Source organism: Haemorhous mexicanus, chromosome 18 (assembly GCF_027477595.1).
Source record: "Haemorhous mexicanus isolate bHaeMex1 chromosome 18, bHaeMex1.pri, whole genome shotgun sequence".
NCBI lineage: Eukaryota > Metazoa > Chordata > Aves > Passeriformes > Fringillidae > Haemorhous > Haemorhous mexicanus.
The window spans coordinates 3974678-3997191 of NC_082358.1; the positions used below are offsets into that span (position 1 = coordinate 3974678).

A 22514-nucleotide genomic window follows, 5' to 3' on the forward strand; every position below is an offset into this window, starting at 1 on the left:
CTGTGCACTTTGCCCAGCAATTAATCCTGTTCCTCCCACTGCCTGTGGGTTTGTCCTCCTCCCACACCTGGGATGGAGCAGTGGTAGAGCTCCTTTGGCTCACTCTGTGCTTGGTTTCTCAAGGGGAAATGGAATCTGTGACTTCCAGGGAGCTGACCCAGAAGAGCCCAGATGATGAGAAGATGATGGTTTTGGCTTTCTGGTTTGGTCCTCTGCTATTTCTCCTGCTCAGAAGGAAATTGTGTCATTCTCCAGCAGTGCTGGTTGATTCCTCTGATTCAAAAAGCAGGGAAAAGTTAAAAACTGGAGAGAATTTTATGTCCAAGGTGTGCTCACACTGCTTCAATCACTGCTTGTAGCAAGAAAACCTGTTTCTTAAAGACCATTGAAGTTCTTATTTATTTGAAGTTCTTATTTACCTAAAAATTGAGGCATTTCATCAGGAAAAGAATCCTCTGTACTTTGGAATCTTGCAAAGAGGCTGAGGACCCACATTAGCTGCATTGCCCAGCTGAGTTCTCAGCTTGAATCAGTTTTCTGGTCTTCCTGTATAACCAGAGAGCAAAGGGTTAAATTCTGCCAGGAGTTGGAGTATATTTGCATATAATTGTCTAATCAGGAATGAATGGCCCTTTGGAATTGTGCACTGAGCTGTGTCTGAGAACCATGTCTTGGCTGAAAGAATAAGAAGGGAGATTTAAGCAGCTGGGAGGGAAATGTCACTTAACCACAGAAAGGTACAGAATGAGAGCCACTTAGGGCTTTAGGCCTGGGAGTAAGAGCCAATCCCCAAATGTATCAGGGGAGGCTCAGGCTGGAGATCAGGAAAGGTTCTTCCTCAGAGGGTGCTGGCACTGCCCAGGCTGCCCAGGGAATGGGCACGGCCCCGAGGCTGCCTGCGCTCCAGGTTGGGACAGCGCTGCCAGGGATGCCCAGGGTGGGGCTGTTGGGGGATCTGTGCAGGGCTGGGGCTGCCCTGGGTGATCCTGGGGGTCCCTCCCAGCCCAGGACATTCTAAGGTTTGCCTTGAGGTGCTGACCAGAGGATTGGGGTTTTCTTTATTTAGTTGTTTTTATTTGGAGGGCACATTAAACATTGTAAACCCAGTGAAAAATCCTGCTGGAATTGTTTTCTGCTTTACCTTCTCCTGTGTACAAGGATAAGTCCCTGTGCTGGGGTTGGTGTAGGGCCCTCTGAAGTATCAGAGAGGAAAGGAGTTAAAGTTTGGTCAGCATTGACTGGATGGTGGATTTTAGTTGTATTTCCTAAGTTCCTCCTTGACAGATCTCCTGGCATTAACCTGGAAGTATTCAGACTTCAAAGCATCTTTTCTGGATTTTAAGCAGAGTATTTTAGTCTTGTGCTGCTACTTTTTTTTTTTTTTAGGTGTTAAACACAGTGATGAATATTAAGAGTATTTTTTTTTTTACTTTAGGGAAAAAGGAGGAACATTGAAGAAAGTTTGGACAGCTGTAGTAGCGAATGCCAAGTGTTCTTTTTTGTGGTTGCAGCCTGTTTCTTAGGATAATGCCAGCATTGTTGTTCTGCTGATTTAGTTGGTGATCTCCATTTACAGTCAGCCCAAGACTACAGGGGGAATTTTCTCTCTTTGATATGTTCCTGCTTGTAAACCTTTGTGGTTTGGGTCATTGCTGTGACCAATGACTTCAGGGACTTGGCTGAGGAAATACTCCTTTCTAGCTGAATGCATCAAGTAATGAAGCCTTCCCATCCTCAGCATTCTACACCTCAGACCAGTGTGATTTGAGATAGTGTCAGGGCACCCATTTCCTCCTTCACTGACCTGTCAGTTGGAGCTCTGCTAATGGCATTGTTTAGAGACTAATGTGTTGCCATTTTAAAACACACAATCAATATAAAAATACAGAACGAGATTCTGTACTCTAAATGACATCTGCTTTAAGCTCTGTGCTGCTTAAGATACTTTGCATCTGTAAAATTCTGCAGCTACCTGTCCTGGATAAATTGCTGCGTGGAAGGAAATACTGGATTTTGTGAACTCTTTTCCCAGGAAGGTGATAAGTTATTTTCCTGGTTATGAAGCTTTGGACACGTGGGAATCACATTCTTCCTTCATTGCAGATCACAGAGGCCTTGTTGAAGGAGAGAGATAAACAGGCAAAATGGAATGGGATCCCCTTGCTGTTGCAGAAGCTGTATGAGCACAGCCACCCAAACAGCGACTTCTCCCAGTGCCAAAGCATCCTAAAGGTACTGCCTGCACCCTTCTTCCTAAATCCTGAGATAATTTTGTTGTGGTTTTCTTTAAAGTCTACTGTGATCATACTGTATTAATTTCTTAAACTGTCTGCATGATGGTATCTGTCAGAAATTGGCTGTAAGTAAGAGCTGGGGGTGCAGGTGATGATTAGTCAGTGAGATCACACAGATAGTGGAAGATAATTGTGTTTATAGTGATGAACAGTTTTCTTTTTGTACCATCTCTTTATTTTTCTCCTACCTGCAGGAAATTTCTCCACTTCTCTCGATGGAAGCCATGGTTTATGTCACAGAAGACAGAAAAGCTGCTCAAGAGTCCAGTTTCCCAAACACATACACGTTTGATTTGTTTGGAGGAGTCGATGTAAGTGTGTTTTTTTCAGTATCAAAAGATCTGCATGATAATCATCCCACTGAAAAATCTCTTCAGTGAGGTCTTGGAAGCTTCTAGATGCAAGCTACAGAATGACTTTACCAATTTAATGTCAAGCATTAGAATTGTGCCACTTTCTGTTAATCAAAATAGGAAAAGGGTGTATTGTTCAAGGTATTACATGCAAAGTGAGGTGTTTTGTTCTTATTGATACAGAATACCTGGCTGTTTCTTTAGTCAGTCTTTTTTTACCTTAAAAAAGATTAGGTCCTTTAGTTCTGATTGAAGACAGTTTCAAATGATTCCTGGTTGTGAGATAAAATAACACAATTGGCATTGGAGCAGTGAGAATTTCACTAAACACTGGGGGATCTGTGGCAGTTTAAGCACACCAGGGCTCTGTCTTAACCAGGTTGTCTGTGTTCATTACTTCATCTCTGGCAAAGTTTTCAAGCAGAACTGGAAGGTTTCTGTGGACATTCTGGCAATTTATCATTTTGTTTATTTGCTTTAATTCTACATTGCACTAATACCCATTTGCTCTGTTTTACGATGCCCGACTCTGGCTTGGCTTTCATTAGAAATGTATTATTTGTATTTTCCAGTGAACTAATTGATACTCTCTTTTTATTTAGTTTAACTAAACAGATTTTACTATTTATTTTTTGTCACATTTATTTTTTGTTATTTTGTCTTTGTAACAGAAATAACATTTTTGTTATTTTATTTTTTGCACAAGTGAAAGCTTGCTTTTACTTAAAGCTGCTGTTTATGTTTTGAAATAAGCACTGGTTTAGTTGCTGCTATCTGTTGAGAGCAAAAGCCTTTAGCTACCCAAGCAAATTAGAGCAGTATGAAAATGTTTTAAATTTCCATTGTTTTTAAGGGGAAATAGTGGTACTTCTGTATAAATGATTTTAACATAATGCACAGACTCACTCTGTGTTGGGGACAAGGTTTTGGTTTGGTTGGTTGGGGCTTGGTTGACATCTCCCTTGGGCTGGAGATAGTAAATATCAGATCCACTGTAATTACCTGGTGCTGTGGGCAGAGATTTGGCTGATAGAGGTGGGTTTAAATGTGATTAAAGGCAATGATGGAAGCCAGTGCTGTGTGTTTTCAAAAATCCTGCTCTAGGATTTAAAAGGGAAGAAGTTTGATCTGCTGGTGCTGTGTGTGCCACATGCTGATTTATGTTGCAATATTTTGAGCTGTGGAACATGAGTAACTTTGAAGGACACTCAGGGCTACAATGTGTGAGTTAAAATATTTTAGGATTCCGACAGCCTTTACATTGGGGAAGAACAAAACCATATCAGTGGCTCCTCCCTTTATATGAATCCATGTAAAATAAAGACCTGGGTGGAAATACACAAACCTCATGGATTTTATACCTGAATGTAACCCCATCCCAAGAAACACAATCTCATCATTCCCTTTGTGCTCCTTCTGCCTCTGGTGGGAGACAGAAAACCCAAGATTTAAAGCATAAACCTCAAACTTTGAGATGTACATTCTCCTAAAACACAAGCCATTAATATGAGATCTGTATTACTGCAGTCATTTTTCTCTACCCTATTAATGCTACAGCTACTACTACAAATGTTGCTAAAAATGTATATTCCTCTTAAAAGCTGCCTATTTATTTATTTGTTGCTGCTTTTAATGTAGCCTCCAGTGATGTCAAGGTGGTTTCCTCTGTGTCTGGATCAATAGTTCATTAAAAGAAGATGGGACACATAGATCAAGTTGTAAACTCTTAAATATCTTGTGAGTTGGCACTGGTATTTAATAAAGTGCTGTTTTTTCAAATGTTTTAAGCCAAACCAGTGGTACAAATTAGAGTAGCTGAAGATCAGTTCTACATCAGTCAGAACCACAGCCTTTGGAAAGCTGATTATTACATCATATTTACATTTATATTTCCTTAATAGTAATATAAATGTAAATATACATACAGGGTCCTGTACAAAAGCAGTGGCTTTTTGGTGCTGAGATAAAATCTGGAGCTGCTAAATTCTGTCTGGACCTGAAATGTTTTTGAAGCCCAGCAAGATCTAGGGAAAGCCTTTGCAAAATTTGCATCTCTTTGCAGATTATTGCTAAAGATTCCTTATTTTAAGAGATGTGTGATCTCCATCCTTGATGTTATCTGGAGGCATGTGAAATTAATTCCTTGCAAGCTCAAATTCTTTAAAACTTGCCAGTGGGAGATTATTTTATACAGCTCTTACTGTTTCTTCAGGGTAAATGCAACTATAATTTGTCAATATGATTTTGACACCAGTGGGGGTTTGATTGTAGAGCCTTCATTATTCATCTCTGTGACTTCAGCAGAAACAGGTTTGGGTTTGTCACTGGTGAATTAATTGGTTATTTGTATCTCAGTGATCATTCCCTTAATTCCTTGTCTTATTTTTACAGCTTTTAGTAGAAATTCTCATGAGACCAACTCTTATTACACAGAAAAAGAAGCAGAAAAGTAAGTAAATAGGTGGTTTATCTCTTTCTTTTCCCCAATTTTGCCTGGTGTTCCTGCTTCAGAGAGAAATTGTTCTGTTTTTCTGTTATTCTCTTTCCATCCCAGCAATTTCCTGTTGATTCATTTAGGAGTGAATCACTGTTTCTTTGTTCTCCCTGGTACTGATTTGTGCTAGGATTTGGGAGAGTCACCTGTTTCTGGCACAGCTCCAGAGCTTCATGCACTCAGCACAACACACTTGACTCAAAGCACTAAATCTGCAATCACTGGAAACTCTTCTTGTTCCTGTGGCTACAGCTACAGTGAAAAATTATTAATAATAAGCCACAAAACATTGTTTATGTAATGGGAGCTGCAGAGATTGTAAGATGAGTAGCTCAGGAAAACAGCATGCTTTTTGTTACATGACTGCTCATTTCCACATTGCTGTAAGGACAGGGGGTGCAGTGACTTCAGCTCAACTTTCCTGCTGGAGCAGCTTGGCTGGAGTGTTTTATTTCCCCTGTTTGGGATTCTTCTGGTTCCCTGAGCCCTGCTCAGGGAAGGGAATGTCATGGTGCACCCTGTGCCTGCTAGCCAGGGAACTTCAAAGGTGGAGTGACTTCAACTGGAGCTTTAGGCAATTCAAGGTCTGTACTGAAAACATATTTTAAATATTAAAATGCTGTGGCAAAGCAGATTGGAAGTTTTTCTATGAGGTCCAGGTGCTGAGAAAACAAGTATGAGTTTCCAGTGGAGAAAACTTCATGAACTGACATTTTTTCCCCATACAAAAATAATTTAACATGTGAACAGGTTGGGTGTAGAGTGTTTCTTGTGGCTTCTATGCTGTAAGGCATTTGCATGTGCTCTGAGCTGGCAGCCTGAAGTTGTCACCCATCCCAGAGCTCTCCATGTCCCTCCCATGCCAGGGGTGTTCCTTGGCAGGGAATGGCTGCTGACTGTCTGCTCTCTCCTTTGCAGTAAGTGATGACCTCATCAAGGACTGTTTAAGCATACTGTACAACACCTGCATATGTGTAAGTACAACTCTTCTGGGCACTTTTTACATGTGCTACTTCCTAAGACAATAAACAGACTCTTTTAAGTGTAATTTAAACTTCCTCTGAAGCTTTACGTTAAAATTCCTTCAGTTAAATACAGCATCACTGTATTTTGATGTGTTGCTCAAATAATTTGTTTTCTGACCTGTATTGTCAAGCTTAGTTCCCTTGTTTGGCTCTTTCTGTCCCTGTGTTTCCATAGGAAAGCTGTGCCAGCCTTTGTTAATGTTGCAGCTTAAATTCTGAAGCTGGGAATGGATGCCTGTTAAGCCCAGCTACAGCTGGTCTTGTTCAGAATTGGGGCTGGCAAAGGGTTTTGAATTTGATCCTGCAGCTCTGTGTGGAGGATTGTAGTTCAGTCCATTCCAGTCGTGGCAGATCAGTGCAAAGGAAGGTGCTGGGTTAAAGGCCTCTGGAAATATCTTGTCATTAAATCCTGAAGCTAAAAGCAAAGGCCTCAGATTATGCATGTAGGGAACATCCTCAGGATTGTTTACTTCATCATACACCTCATTATGCCAGAGCCTAGGGAACATTAACAAAAAGTGAAAAAAGCCAGTTAGTGGCTTGGAGCTCTTCCAAAAACATCAGTCTGATCTCCAGAGTCTGAATCTTACTAGATCATGTCTCACTGACAAGGATCTGTGTACACATGGGACAGGGGAGAGAGGGAACACTTTTTTCCTTGGCTTGGATGATTTATTTTTTATTTTTTTAACTGCAGGTAATGCAACTTTTGTAAACTGGGAATAGCATGATAAGCTAAAAAATAAGTTTGGAATTTCTAGACTAGCTGCTCTGTTTTAATTCACTTTGGTATTACTGCAGGGATTGAGGAGAAGTGTCCAGGATTACAGAAATGCTCTGTGGGCAATATTAGCTGGTTTTGTGCTTATCTGTAAATATTGGGGAATTATCTTTGCCAGTCTGGTTCTGTGAGCACTGGGAATGTGTCTCATGGATAAGACACAGCTTTGCAAGCAGTGAGGATGTAGCTGTGAGTTCCAGGAAAGCCTGGGTGTGCTCTCAGCAGAGCTCAGAGCATGAAAGGCAGCCTCAGTCTGACTTTGGGATTCATCACCCCGTTCTTTTAGGCCAGTGCTTGATCCAGGTTGCTCAGACAGCAGTGCTGAGGGTTTAGGAGCTGCTGTGTGTGCAGACCATGGCAGGGAGCTGGTCACAGTTTGTATGCAAAGCAGAGCCCAGCCCCTGTGGTGTGTGCCCAGGCAGGCAGGGTTGGCTTCAGATTGAGACGAGGAAACAGCTGCTTTGAGGTGAAGCCTCTCATCCCGGCGTTGTTGCCAGTGCCACGTTGACTCCAAACCAGGACTGGAGATGGTTTTGGTTGCCACAAACACGACATTCCCTGGGTTCAGAAGCAGCTGGCTCAGCACCACATCATCTCTAGGGCTGTGCTGCCTGTGCTGTGCCATGTGGCTGCTCGGGGTGGGCTCTCACTGGCCCTCTGTGTGCTCATTTCCAGACGGAAGGAGTCACAAGGCGGCTGGCAGAGAGAAATGACTTTGTGTTGTTCCTGTTTACACTGATGACAAACAAAAAGACATTCCTACAAACTGCAACGCTCATTGAAGATATCCTGGGAGTTAAAAAGGTTAGTTACTGCTTTCTTAATGTCATTTGTATGGCTTTTCAGCCCAGTGGAGGAGGGAGAGCTGTTTCTTTGAAGAGTTGCTGAGGACAGTCCTCAAAGCTGCCATTCTCACTTCTTGTAGCTTATTTGAAACCTGCCTGTTCACAGTGGTAATTAACTTCAATCACTTCTCATAAAGAAGCCAAACTATTCCTGTGGTGTCATACTTGTAGTGCTTTTACCCAGTTCAGAGAATGGTGGCAGCTGTGTCCCCATGGTCTGAGTCATTAAAGAATAACCCATATTACAAACAATGAAAATGAACCTCATATAAATTCAGTTTTCATCCTTGCCTGCTGATTGTATTTGACATACTTCACTTGTCTTCCTCACATCTGGGAGGTTTCCTGTGTGTTCCTGGGTGTTTGTCTGGCTGAGAAGTTGTAGGCTGGGGACTTGGGGCACTTAAATCTTCTGCACAGACCTGGTTATTGAACTTATTTACCAGCATCAGTTACAGCTCAGTGCCCTGTTGTGATGCAGATAAAATACTCAAGGTGTAACCTTGGGAAAACCTTGATTGGAAAGAATCTGTGTACATTTGGTGGAGAAGGCCAGGAGTCTGGCCAGGAGTCTAATACTTTATTATTTAGAGTAAGATTGAGGTTGATGTACTTCCTGAAATAGGAAACAAGCTTAGTTTATCTGAACGAATTTTTTTTTGTTTGAAAGCTATTTTCAACATTTTTTTATTAAAAAGAACTTCTGATGTAAAGACTGAGAAATAATTTAGAAGTTCTTATCTGAGTTTCAAAGAAAAGACAGGATTGGAAAACAAAATTGAAACTCCTAATACCTAAACATAATTAATGTATTAAATCAGGTTGTGGTTTTGTGGGTTTTTTAAAAATTAAAAAAGGCTCCCACATTTTTTTGTAAATATAAAAATAGTATTTAAAATATGGATATTTGTACTTTTGGAATTGCTAAGCCTGACAGCTGTTGTAAATCCCAGCTGCTTTCAGACTGCTAACACTGGAATAACCCAGAGAGCTCCCCAGGGAGGATCTGCCTGTGTTCACTTACTGACCATCCCATGTGACTGAGCTGCTGTTGCCTCCTCCAGGAAATGATCCAGCTGGATGATATTCCCAACCTGGCCAGCCTGGTGTCCAGCTTTGACCAGCAGCAGCTGGCCAACTTCTGCAGGATCCTGGCTGTCACCATCTCAGAGCTTGATACAGGCAGTGATGACAAGCACACACTTCTGGCCAAAAATGCCCAGCAGAAAAAAAACTTGGGCCCTTCCCGAGCTGAAATTAATCAAGGTAATTGTTGTGTTGTGAACAAATCAGAATAATCTCAGCAATGTATAATGTTTTCCTCTTCTCAATGTCACACAGTGTTGTTTCTGAAAGATAATGAAAGTGTTGTGTCTTACAAAGCATTTTTCTTGATTCACTCCCCTCAGATTGTTTCCTGAAAATCATGTTTCCTGTTACTGAAACTTTGTAGCTTTTGGTTTCATGTGGTGTTGCTAATTAGGTGGGTTAATTTCTGTCATTTCAGCACTCTCTGAGGGGTTTAAAATAATTGGATTTGTTTTCCGTGCCTTAGCCACATCCATGAACTTCCCATTAGAAGCTCTCAATAATTCTGTCTCCTCCATAAAATATGAATTCCTGAACTAAAGCTGCCTGCAGTGTGGTTGCTGTTGGAGCTGTTCCTTCTCTGATTTTATCTGATGTTGTCCTGAACAGGATGTCTTGTCTTTATCAAAAAGAGAAGAGTGTTTAATATTAATTGTGTTGCCCAGTGTTACCAAACCAGCCTTGGAAATCTGTGGGGCTGATCTCAGCCTTAACTTTGGGCACAATGCAGCTTTCCTTATTGTGCTGAGTACTTCTCAGGTGCAGAAGTCTTGCCTAGAAGGATGAGTAAGAATTGAAAAAGTTGAAGTACTATCAGATGTAGAATCTGCTGTTTTCTGCTCTTGCTTTGCTGAAAAACCTTTTGGGCATCTGAAGCAGATATTTGCATAGGTCCATGCCAAGCAAATATTTAGCTAATCATTTTTTATGGGCACAATCAGAGACTGATTCTAAGGCTGTACAGTATATTCTGTTTTAAAAACTTCATCAGGGAGCTTATTCTTTCAGAGATGCAACTCTTTCATGTAATGTTCATGACCAAATTCTTTGTCCTTTTCTCCTTGCCCCCACTAGTGGGAAGTGAAGCTTTAGCCATATATCTTTAATAAACAGGTCCTGTAATTAAGTTGTTCTTGAATGCAAAATGCACCTCCCAAACACTTTGCAGAGCAGTGACTTCTGTCCTGGCACTGCTCTTCCTGAGGGTGCAGCTCCACAGTTAAAACGCTCACACCTGGGACTGCTGTGGTGTGTTCTCCACCTGTTTTGCTCCATGAGGAGCTAATTCAGGAACCTTTTACTTGAAAAGCTGTCAGATTTTCTCCCCACTGCTGCAGGGAGCCAGTTCAGTCACTACAGACCAGCACCACGGGAGGGAAAATGAAGGATTAAAGGGGAGGTGGAGCTACCCCTTTCTAAAGGCTGCTGCTTTATTTCTCCAGCTTGGTTTTCAGCCAGATCAGTTCCTTGATAAGACTGGAGAGCAGCCCTGAATTGTTGCTGGGGTATGGATGCTCTTTTCCAGTCCTTAACAGAAGAGTGTGCTGAGTTCTTCCATCTTCAGATCTTTTTAACCAGATCTTCTTAACCATACACTTCTGTATTCCTAAAGTAGATGTGCTGGTACTTGTGGTGATCTTGTACTGTAATAAAATTCTTTCTTTTATTTTTTTCAGCTACACTTCTGAATATTCCAGGCTTCATCGAGCGGTTGTGCAAACTGGCCACAAGGAAGGTGTCTGAAACAACAGGGACTTCCAGCTTCCTGCAGGAGCTGGAGGAGTGGTACACCTGGCTGGACAATGCCCTGGTGCTGGATGCACTGATGAGAGTGGCAAATGAAGAGGCAGAGCAGAGCAGTACAGGTACCTGGCTTGCATCCCTCCACCCAGCAGCAGCTGAGGCGTGTATTAACCTTGCTCAGGGTTTGCCACGTGTTGCTTTTCCTGTCATCTGCTCCTGATTCCACTTTCCTTCCATGGAGGACTCATATATCAACATTTAGGTCTGGCTGCTGTTTTGTTCTCATGTAGCACTGATTTTTTTACTGAATTAAAGTTAGCCAAAGGAGAGACCCTCCAGCAATGTGTGCCCTTTGCATGCCTAGCTAACAGTGAAGGGCTGTGCATCCTCAGCCCTAAGCTCCTCTGGAGTGATTAAAATAACCCTCCTGAGGTAAGTGGCTTCACCAGCATTTTACTCTAAAACTTTGGCTCATGACTTGGGTTCAAATGCTTCATACCAAAGTGTCCCCTTCTTTAAAAAGGAAAGGTAGTTCCAGCTAAATTAAATAAGCTAATTGGAAAAAAAATAATTGTTTCAGTGGAAGTCTTAATACAACCTTAGGAAAATGCTTTGGAGCATGTGTGTGGTTTGTTTCTTCACCCTTTGGTATGACAAAATGCAGTGTTTGTCTGGTAGAACTCAAAGTATTTCATATTCCTGTTTCTTAGCAGGGTAATTCTCTCTAAGGTTCTGAACTTTATTTAACTGTGGTCTAAGAATACTGTTACTGAGGTATGAAATGAAAATAGATTTAATAGTAAGTGCTTCTAATAATCTCCCTCTACTTTTACTGCCCTTCTGCCATGCCCTGGTGCAGTAGTCTATTAATTCATATAGGTGAGCCTACTTACTTTAAGGAGACGCTGCCATTTAGTTTGTTATGGAAAAATAATTTAAAAATCTGATTTTATCTCCTCTAAATTTTCGGCTTTATCTTTTCTCTAGCATGTAATTCAAATAATTTTTTTGCTGTACATTACTATTTTTAGTTAAGAAAATTCCAGCAGATGTGTGCTGCTCCTGCATCTGCGGTGTTCAGTGTAAAAGTAACAACTGTAACAAACCCTTTCCTGCTGAAGGTGCCCCAGTCTCACATCTTTGCCATCTTTTTCAGAGTCTTCAGATGAGAGTGGACTGGCCAACACCTCCACAAGGACACAGCTGCCCCAGTCCATGAAGATCATGCATGAGATCATGTACAAGCTGGAGGTGCTGTATGTTCTCTGTGTGCTGCTCATGGGCAGGCAGAGGAATCAGGTGAGCCCCAGTGGATGCCCACACTCACAGTTGGTGTCTCTTTAAACCTGAGTGCTCATGAGTGAGGTCATGGGCACAGAAATGCCAGGGCCAAGCTCAAGGTACAAAGCTGGGCAGTCCATCCTGGCAGCCCTGCCCAGAAGCCAGGCAGCATTTCACTGGGAACAGCTGGGGTGGGGCTGCTCACACACTGCTCTGGTGCAGGAGGGATGCAGGAGGATGCAGCAAGTGTGTGGGTACCTGGATGATGCAGGAGCTGCAGTCAGGTGTTCTCCCCCCTCCTGGTGCCCAGTTTGGATGGAGCCTTTTCAGGCCTTACCCTTCTTTGGCTGCTTTCACTTTTGGAAATGCTCTGGATGATTTTTGTAGCCTATTTCCATGACTTGGCAAAGTGCTAAACTCCCAGCACTTCAGTGCTGTCTGCACTGGTCACTGCCTGCAAATCCCACTCATCTGTTCCTTTGCCTTTCTTCCTTTTCTAAAATGAAAAAAAAAAATTGTTCCCTGCCTCACACAGGCTTATGAAGAACCAGTCACTGCAGCTTGGCTGTGGTTTGATTTAAATGGGTCAAAAGCAGGTTGTGAAGGGAAAAGCAAAGCAATCCTTGGTGAGGTTTTGACAGGTTTCCAGCTTTGGCACTCTGCTCAGCTCAGCAGAGCTTTGGCATAGTGGAGGCATTCAAATGTCCTGGACACTGGGAGGGCCAAGCTGGTGTGGGTTATTGAAAGGCTGTTGTGTTAGGCAGGAGAGGCTGTGTTGTGGGCTGGGGCACATTTATCTGGAGTGTTTTGTTCTCTGGTAGTAATCTCCCAGGCTGTCAGTCACAACCACCCCCCAGGGCGTTTTCCTAAATCTCTTAATCTGCATACAGCTGCAGTTGTAGCTCAGTCCCAAACAAAACTCACCTGTTCTTCCCTCCTAACCTACATCAGAGCTTGGGGACCTCCCATCCCTGGAAGTGTTCAAGGCTGGGGCTTGGAGCAGCCTGGTCTGGTGGAAGGTGTCCCTGCCCGTGGCAGGGCTTTAACATCCCTTCCATCCCAAGCCATCCTGGGGATTTTGTGATTCTAAGCAGACACTTGGCATTAAAAGAAGCAGATTCTGCATAAGAGGGAGCAGAGAGAACCAGTAATTCTTGCAGAAACCACAGTCATTACAATAAACAATTCCTAATCATGTTGTCATTCCTTTTAGGAGTGCTGTTTGTGTTAGGCATGAAATAAAATGTAAACAAAGCCCAAAACATAACTGAAACTAGCAGAACATGGATCTGTTAGAAGGATTTTTTCTTTTCTCTTATATCAAGGCAGATAATTCATTCCTGCCTGAGCTCCCCACAAGAATGCAGGTTTATAGATTCTGCAGAAACTGCTTGCAGCCTGCACTCATCCTGCTGGAGGGAGGCAGCTGGAGGTGCTGGATTCCTTCCCTCCCTGGGTCACTTCTGATGTGTTCCTGTCAAATGTGACAAGGCAAAAAATCTGCTGCTGAAGATGAATTTATGTTTTAATTTCCTGGGAACACAACTCTTATCCTTCATCTGATATTTCTGCTCCCATGCAGATGGGGAAGCTAAGGATAAAAGTGGCTTGCAGTTCACTTCTTCCCAGGACTGGAGTTGAATTCTTGAAGGATTTAAGTTACTGCATTCCCAAACACTTCTTGTCCAGAGCCAGGGTTTTTTTTTGTTGTTGGTGTTTATTTGTTTCTTTAGAGTTTTGTTTTGGTTTGTTTGTTTGCTTGTTTTTGGGAGAGTTGGTTTGAGGGGGGGGGGGGTTGTCCTTTATTTTGTTTTGCTTTGATTTGATTTGTGAAATCCTCTGCCTTTAAAACATGTGCTACATCCTTCATTCCTTAATGTGCATAAGACTTGTGTGGCAGATGTGAATCCCCTGCCCTTCCTGAGAGCCAGCACAGGAAGGACTGGAGCTGAGCTGTTCTCCATGGGAAGCTCTGGAATGCAGGCCCAGCAGTGTCCAACAGCACCCTCAGACAAGCATTTCAGCTGCTTTTTGGTCTTCTTTTCTGGGAAGGAATAAAAGCACAGGATTTGTGGTACCAGTCTGAGCAGCCAAAGGACCTACTGGTTTTAGATTGGATTCATTTTGCATAGAATTATATTAAGGGCATCACAAACCTGCTTCAGTTTGCTGTAATAATTGACATAATGGTCTGACATTTGCTTGAAGCAAGGTGCAGCCTCCCAGCTCAACCTGTCCCCAAGTGAATCTCTGAATGTTTGGTTTAAACTTGATTGTTGGCTCATTTGCATAAATTGATAACTGTGGTAGCAGTGACTTGGCTCCTCCTGTTGCCATGTTGGGGATGATCTCACCCTTGGGAATAAGTGGTGTTTCTCTGCAGATCTGGGCCTTTGCTGCCTTCTCATTATGGTCACACCCTAAATTACTCTCCTTATATATTTTTCTAGGCTGTCCTGCATGTCTGTGTTGTGGTGAAGAGCATCAGCTGATTTCCTTGCTCCTGCTGTAGGGAGCCACTCTGCACACACAGAAACTCAGCTTAGCAGAGACAGTTTTAGTGTTGAGAAAGAGCAGAGCAATTCCTGTGAAACTGAATGGCAGCAGGAAAAAGCCAAAGTAGCTTGAAAGTTGAATATAGAGCAGAGATTGTCTTGGCATCCTCAGGCAGAGCAATTGTAAAGAGTTTGAGCTCTGGGAGAGTGATGCAGAGGCAGTGACAGGACTGAAGAGTTTGATCAGGTGAGCATTCAGAGCTGAGCAAACTAAACTGCCCAGATTTGAAATCTGAATCATTTGGAAAGGGGCAGATTGAGGAGTTAAAAGTGAGTGTAGAGAGCTGTTCCTTTAGTGAGGGTTGAGGCTCTTGCAGGCAGCTCAGGCTCTTGGCTCCCTCCTGTTGTGCCTGTGCCATGGAGGGACAGGGGCACTACAGGGAACACTTTGTTCAGAGAGATTCCTCAGAGCTGCTTCTGGAACTAATCCAAAGTGTCTTAAGAGTGTTTCAAAATAATGAAGCACCAGAGGACTCCAGGCTCAGCAGTCTGTCAGGGCAGTGTGGGTGGGTGGGAAGGGGCTGGATGCTCCTCAGGTGTGTATTTGAGGAGTCCAGCAACAGGAATGTGATTTCCATAAAAGTGGGACAGCTGGTGGCTACAGCCAAGAGGAGTGCAAAAAGCCATCAGCTGTGCTGCAAACTAAACCAAACTGTGTAAAACAGCATCAGCTTCAGATATTTTGATTCATTCAGGTGTTTGAGTAAATAGAACAAAGTAGATTGATCTGCTTGAAGTGCTGCTGGTTACAGTTCTGGATATTAGGACAACCTGGGGTATTTTTAAGTGATTTTGTTTGTTAATTTTAAGGAACATGTCCATTACTTGGGCACTTATTTTTCACAGAATGTTGTACATTCCAGTCATGTGGTTTTCATTTGTAGCCACCTCTCAAGGAATAATGGTTGTACTAGGCCTACATCTAATAAGAATCCCACTTTTTGTTCCCCTTAGTCCTCATCTTCTAAATTCCTTACATCAAAAGTATCCCAGCTTGGACTGAAGGTATTAAACAGCTGTTCACACCAAAATTACTAGCTTTTTTATGTGAATAAGAAAAATATGTACTAGGCAGACTGATAAATGAGCAATTTGACTTTTTTTTTCTCTAAAAGTTCAGCTTCTCTTTAACCTTCTCTTTAACCTTTAAGGAGCAGTGTGGTGTGGTTGTGTTACTGCTGGACTCTGCTCAGGTGTTTTGGTGAACAAAACCAATATTGATGGGTTTTTTTGCCATCAGAGGCCTGCCTGAGCTGCAGCTGTGTGTCTGCAAAGGGAAAGAACACTCAGGGGATTGAGTGGCTGCAGAATATCCCCAGCTCAGCTGTTTGGTGTAAGATGCATTTCCAGTGTGCTGGAAGTGATGTCCTGATGCCCAAAGCTGCTTCCAGAGACACGGTGGTTAATTGAAGTGCTGATGAGGAGCTTTATCCCAAAATAAGTGTTTGGTTTAAACTTTGCTTTCTATCCAGTGTGGATGTTTTCTATCCACATCCACAAATGGAAACTGCTGCACTGTGGTTAACACAAACACTTGCTGTTTGAGACAAGAATTCACATCCTTTTGTCAGAGGATGACATCACTGTGCCCATCTGTTTGCAGACTACATTAAATCTGTGTTTAGGCTGGAGCAGACATGTTTGTACCTCTCTTGTTCCCCAGGTTCATAAAATGATAGCAGAGTTCAGACTCATTCCTGGCCTCAATAACCTGTTTGACAAACTCATCTGGAGGAAGCACTCAGCCTCAGCCCTGGTTCTGCATGGACACAACCAGAACTGTGATTGCAGCCCGGTGAGCAACCTCTGCAGTTCTGGAGTGGATTTTCATCCTGGCACACAATTCTGAGGAGCTGTGCTGAGTATTTGGGTGTTTGTATAATCAGTGACTTGAGATGCTGTAGCACTCAGATTTTGGGGGAGCATTGATTTCACTAAGTCTATCCTTGGCTCATGTTAGCAATGCAGCAGGGCCAGTTTAGCCTCTCCCCTCTCTCCTGGTTGGTTTGTTCATTTGAAGGAACATGTACCTTTTGGGAACTGAGAAAGGAGTAAATTCTGGACCCTGGAGGCCAGAGGTAGAAGATGACTGAAATTCAAAGAAATGATACCTGTGAGAGGCACAGAGTACAAATTGCCACAGTCAGGTTTAGGGGGTTGGGTTTTGTGTTGGACTGTTTATTTTTTTTTTTCCAAACCTAGACATTCTGAATTGGTCAGTACAGTTCTAAGCTTTTTTGCCTTTGCAGTGAGAAGGAATTATTACCTGTTAGGTGCATAGGCTTGGAGGCAATCTCCACTTCTATTTTGGGAAGTGCAGCTTCTCCATTTGTGCAAGTCACTTGCTCTGCTGTCCAAAGGGGTTTGATTTGGAAAGGTTTTCCATTCAGCTGTTTCATGCCTGCTTGGTAACTGATGATAGCCAAAAATACTAAAGCAGTGATTTTTTTTTTTTACCTTTCTTGTCTCCTTTTAGGACATTACTTTAAAGATACAATTCTTGAGGCTTCTTCAGAGCTTCAGTGACCACCATGAGTGAGTATGAGAAGCTGTGGTGGGTTGTGGCTTGGTGCTGTTTGCCTGGCTGTGGTTCCAGGTGTCCTGGGCACAGGGCAGGCTCCATGTGAAGGCAATGTTGTAGTGTCCCTAAACTTCATGTTCCTTTCAGCTCTTGCTGTAACAGCCTAAGAATTTGCTCTGTGGTGGGCATGTCTGAATATGTCTGGTGTGGTTAAACCCAGCCCATTTTGTCTTGTGTTGAGATGGGCTGAAACATGTACAGGATGAGTTAACACTTTCTGGCTGAAGCAATAAGGAGGCAGCTTTCTTCTTTTTTGCCCTCTACTGAGAGCTGACAGTGAGCCATGGAAATACAAAGAAATCTCCTGTCTGCCTTCAAAATAAATCCTTAGGAAAACTTGGGTGTGCTGGAATAATTGGAGGGGTGGTGCAGTTTGCTTGGGGCTATTTAATATTTAATATTTAATGCTGTGCTGCTGGTACAAAGGTGTTTGAGACTTGTGGAATTGCATCCTGCATTCCATCAGTGTTGCTCTCATTCAGTCCTGGGAGATAGTGTCCACTTCCTTACAAACTCCTGTGTTAGAGGCATGTTGCCCTTGAGGTGCTGCTCATTCCTAGAGCCAGGCTGGTATTTTTGGGCAGGATTTTAGTCCTGTTGGATAGATTTCAAATATCAGCCTTTTTGAGTGTGGAATATTAGAGAATGCAGAGCTGCTGGACATAGACAGGGAGGGAATGCTGACCTATTGTAAATCCTTCGTGCAAGACATTGCATTGTTTGCCTGGGAATCACTCCAGGTTTTCCAATAAAATCTCTTACAGGTGATGTTACTGCTTAAGTGGCTGCTACAAAGATCTCAGGCTTGTTTGAGCAGCAAACAGCTCCCAGCTGTAGCATTGGAGCAAGTGGAATGTGTGGAATCTCTTGGGGGGGTTTAAACAATTACATGAACTTTCTGTGAAATCACAGATAAGCTGAGTTAACTGAGGACAAGATGAGAGCCAAGTACTTGTATGCTGATGTTCATTCAGTGAAATTGTGTCCAAACCAGACTTGCAGAGCTGTGTATTGCAGGGAGAGAAGGGCTCTGTTCTCACTGCAGAAACCTGTTCAGTCCACATCAAAAGAAGCTTTACACAAGAGCCTCAATGAGCACTAACCTAAGAGAGTGTTGGAAACAAGAAGGAAACTCACACTCATTACTGCATCCTCTGCCCCCTGAGCTTTCCTGAAAAGGAATCTTTGCTGTCTGATTTTGAACACTTGGAAGCAGAAAGACTCTCAGGGAGCACACTGCTTTTGGGCAAAGGAAGCCCCTGCTCTACATTTCTGCTCTGTCATATTTATTCTGCAGTTTGTTCACTTTACAGACAAAATAATTTATTTTCATTATGAAAAGTTCAGTATTTGATAAAGAATTTATGTACATTTCTGGGATCTATATCCATTTTTATTTGGATCTTTACTTTTCATGCTGTTTTAAAATATTTCCAGGGTAAAGTTTGTTCAGATAATAAAATACCAGGATGACTGAGTCCTTTTTTGCAAATTCTGCTTTCTTACTTACAGAGAGGTTTATTACTTAAAAAGAGCAGTCACTCTAGGGTGGAGAAAACTTCACAAAGCTGTGAAAAAGTTTGCTATTTCATACTAATTTTGGTCTGAAATTCAGCAAAATGTTGCTTAGATTTTTTTAAAAAAATGATCCTTATCCAGAAGAAATTATTTACAAACCATAAGATCCCAAACAAGTCAGCAAAGAACCATCATCTCAAAGCTGCTCAGTGTTGAAAGTGGCATTTGGTAAATTTTGGAGGAGGTTTTCCCAAGCTGCAGCTGGCTGGCCTGGTACAGGGAGCAGAGTGGGAATGCTGTGAAGAGCAGCCAGGAGAAAGCAGCTTGCCCAGTCCTGCAGCCCTTGTAGTCCTGTGCCTCTGCTTTTCATGAAATGGCATTTTTGCCTCTTGGATTCATCCTGCTTCTCCCCCACTGTCTTGCTTTAGGAACAAGTATCTCCTTTTGAACAGCCAGGAGCTGAATGAGCTGAGTGCAATCTCCCATAAAGCCAACATCCCTGAAGTGGATGCAGTGGTCAACACTGACAGGTGAGAGGGGACTGAGGGTGTTGGTCACAATTTAAGAGTTTGGGAAGGACTTCCAGTATGACATCAGCTCTTCTGTTTGACCTCTGTCTGTCCACCACACTTTCATTTCACTGACTCCTTTCAGTGGGAGGTGTCCAGGCTTATGGGATGTTGATGGTCATTAGCAAATCTCAGGTGTGCTTGTGCTCAGAGTAAGGTGCTTTAAAAACAAAAGCAACTTTAAAACCCCTAAAAAAAAGGGGGTTGAGTTCATGGCTCAGACTTCACTGTGATATGCTGGGTCTGCCTGTCTGACTTTCCTCAGGTTGGGCATTGCAGACATACCTGGAAAGTAAATTCAAATCATTTAATTGCTCTTGCTGTAAAATCTTAGTGCTGGCATTCAGGAGCAGTGTGTGCACACATAAATGTCCATTTCCAGGCTGCATGAACACATCCAAGTGTCTACTCAGAGTATTTTAGGAGCAACTAATAACCAGAATAAGCTAAATTAGATTAACATGTTAAACTACTTACTGAATCTCTTCTGTTGCATTTGAGTATCTGTTAGATGGACTGTTTTGATCTAATAATCTCTTTAATACATGATTCTGGTGTATAAAGCTCAGCAGATAGAAGGTTGTTTGCAGAATTTATTTTGTCAGAGTACTCCCTGAGTATCAGCAGGGACTTGGTCTGCACAGAGCAGATTTACCTCACTGCAAAAGGGAATCTCTAAGAGGATTTCTGGATTACAGTTATTATCATAATACTGTGTCTAATTGGGAAGAACTTTTTTTTCACCCTTAGCATTTAGTTTTCATGTTGCTTTTCTTGATACATGAGATCAAGGCATTACTTCTGAATTAATTTCATGCAGCTGGATGCTCCACTGAAGGTGCTGTTTAATACAAGCAAAATTGCAATTGCACAGCCTCTGTACAGCCTAATGTAGCACACAGCTTTCCATACCCTGCTCTGCCTCCTGAATGGAATTTAGATTTTCCTTTACATTTTTTGAGGGGAAAAAAAAGGAATTTCTTTCACTTCTAAGCTCAAATGTAGTATTTTTTTTTTCTTGATTCACATAAGTTGTGAATTGGTATTTCTGAAATTATTAAAATTTGGAGAGAAAGTTTTTCTTTTTGGACTTATTTGGAAGTCATGTTGCAGGTATTGCAGATATTTACCAGGGGCAATGAGAACTCCTCTGCTGGTAGAACTAGCACAGTATTTGTACTGTGTACTTCAATACTGAGGTTTTGACCATCAGAAGCTTTGGAGCAGTGACTGGATTCAGTGCTTGCCCAGCCTTTCCACTCAGCTGTCATTTCTCACCTGCTGCAGGAGCCTTGTCTGTGATGGGAAGAGAGGTTTGTTGACCAGACTGCTTCAGGTCATGAAGAAGGAGCCAGCAGAATCCTCCTTCAGGTGGGTTCACTTTGCCTCTTATGAGTTGTTTGAGACCCCTGGGATGTAGCCTTGGTTTTGTCCAGCTTACAGCAGCTGAGAATGTTGGAGAATAGGCTGTGGAAAGGTCTGGCTTTGTTGTGCTGTGGTAGCAGTGCAGGTGTGAAGAAATCACAGCCAGTGATTTTCTGCAGGATCAACAGATGTGAGTCTAGCTTTAGAGTGGAATGAAACAGATCAGGAAGCTGGATTTAAATTACAGTTGTGATCAAGTGCTTCCCTTGCCCCAAAACTAACACCTCCTTTGTTCTCTTTCTCAGGTTTTGGCAAGCAAGGGCAGTTGAAAGTTTTCTGCGAGGCACCACCTCCTATGCAGACCAGATGTTCCTCCTCAAGAGAGGGCTCCTGGAGGTAAGTTTAGCTCAGGCATCCTCCATAGCAATCAAGAAGGATTTATCTGCAGTGAACCAAAAGTGGATAAAAATGTAGCAGAGTTAAATATTATGCTGGGTTTAAAACTCAGTGGGGAAATGAAGGCCACTCAAGCTGCCCCCTTGCAGTAGTGGGGAAATAAACACTCAGGGAGATAAGTCAGGATCACAGTTTACTGGAGAAATCACAATAGATGCAACAATAATAATAAATAAAAAACTGTCCCTTATTCCTGTGTAACTGTGACAAATACTGGGAACACTTCAAAAATTACCTGTGAATTCTGCTTGTGGCAGCCAGATGTGACCATTTGTATAACCTGCATCCCTGGGAGCTCCTTTTAACAGGAGACTCATCTGAATTGTTGTCTTTAGTTGGTGTTGTGGCATTCAGTCACCCAAGAACTTGCAGATAAATGCTTTAAATTCTGATTGAATCACAGTCTGTGTTGTGCTGCTGGCTTGGACTAAGCTGTGACAATAACATGTTTTCCTCCCCTGCCAGCATATTCTCTACTGCATTGTTGATAGTGAGTGCAAGTCACGGGATGTGCTTCAGAGTTACTTTGACCTTCTGGGAGAGCTGATGAAATTCAATATTGATGCATTCAAGAGGTTCAACAAATACATCAACACAGATGAGAAGGTAAATATTTGTAAGATCTGCCCCCTTTGGTTCAAATTACACCCTTTTATAACCAAACATAGCACTAAAACTCTGATTCATTTGGGTTTGGTGGGGTTTCAGAGCTTGGGGCACAATAAACGTGAAGGGGTGAGTTGCCAAAGTCCCTCTGTTTTCAGCAGTGCTCCAGCTGTCCTGAGACAGTGAGTGCTGAGCTGGTCAGCAAACATTGCCCTGTTCCATGATCAGGCAGGCCTAAGGTCAGGCTCAAGGGTAACAGAACATTTCCTGTGCAGTTGCCAGATCTGGGGTTAAGTAATAGTTGTGGGCATTGAGACAGCTCCAAAAAATCTTTTACTGGAGCTTGCAGTGGGAATTCCTTCATGAATAATGCTTAAAATACTTGATACTACAGACAGTAGACAGTAGATATTTGGTATTGTTTGAACTTAGAGACATTTTTAAAAGCCATGGCTTGTGTAATTAACTATAAAATTGAGGTGCACATCAATGGACAGCTCTATACAAAGTGATTGCATGCTCTTGTGCACTTTGGACATTTAATATCAGGTTCTGAATGGCCTAAAACTCTTGCTTTTGTTGCTGTAATTTTTCTCTCTGCTGTTAGGTCTGGTAGACCTTGGGAAAGGGATGTATAAATGTATTTAAAAGAAAGCTGTATTTATTTTGGGGGTTTTTCTCTAGTAGATGAACTCAAACATTCTAGAGAGTGTCTTTATATTTCCTCTGTGCTTCCTGTTTATTGATCTCTGACTGGGTTTAGCTCTCATTCTGTGTGACTCCCTCACTGTATTCCTCCCTAGTGCTGTCTGCTTGTACAAAATCAGTGTAGGAAAACATGGAGCTGCAGGAATTCCCCCTTTCAAAGCAATTAGTGTATGAAATCTCACTTTCATTGGAGTGATGTGGCTTAAAAAGAGATTTTAGGGATACCAGGATGGTATTTTTCATTCCATAGT

General features: G+C 42.4%; 1 protein-coding gene across 1 annotated transcript in view; it reads left to right on the forward strand.

Moving 5' to 3' along the window:
• Positions 1–22514, forward strand: part of TRPC4AP (transient receptor potential cation channel subfamily C member 4 associated protein) — a 34351-nt gene that overhangs the window by 9086 nt on the left and 2751 nt on the right. Inside the window, exons 3-16 of the mRNA XM_059863003.1 lie at positions 2104–2232; positions 2489–2605; positions 5039–5096; positions 6060–6115; positions 7623–7751; positions 8857–9058; positions 10558–10746; positions 11781–11923; positions 16124–16255; positions 16937–16995; positions 18988–19089; positions 20416–20499; positions 20799–20889; positions 21415–21555. Of these exons, the coding sequence (XP_059718986.1) occupies positions 2104–2232; positions 2489–2605; positions 5039–5096; positions 6060–6115; positions 7623–7751; positions 8857–9058; positions 10558–10746; positions 11781–11923; positions 16124–16255; positions 16937–16995; positions 18988–19089; positions 20416–20499; positions 20799–20889; positions 21415–21555 (1632 nt within the window). The remainder of the gene's footprint in view (positions 1–2103; positions 2233–2488; positions 2606–5038; positions 5097–6059; positions 6116–7622; positions 7752–8856; positions 9059–10557; positions 10747–11780; positions 11924–16123; positions 16256–16936; positions 16996–18987; positions 19090–20415; positions 20500–20798; positions 20890–21414; positions 21556–22514) is intronic.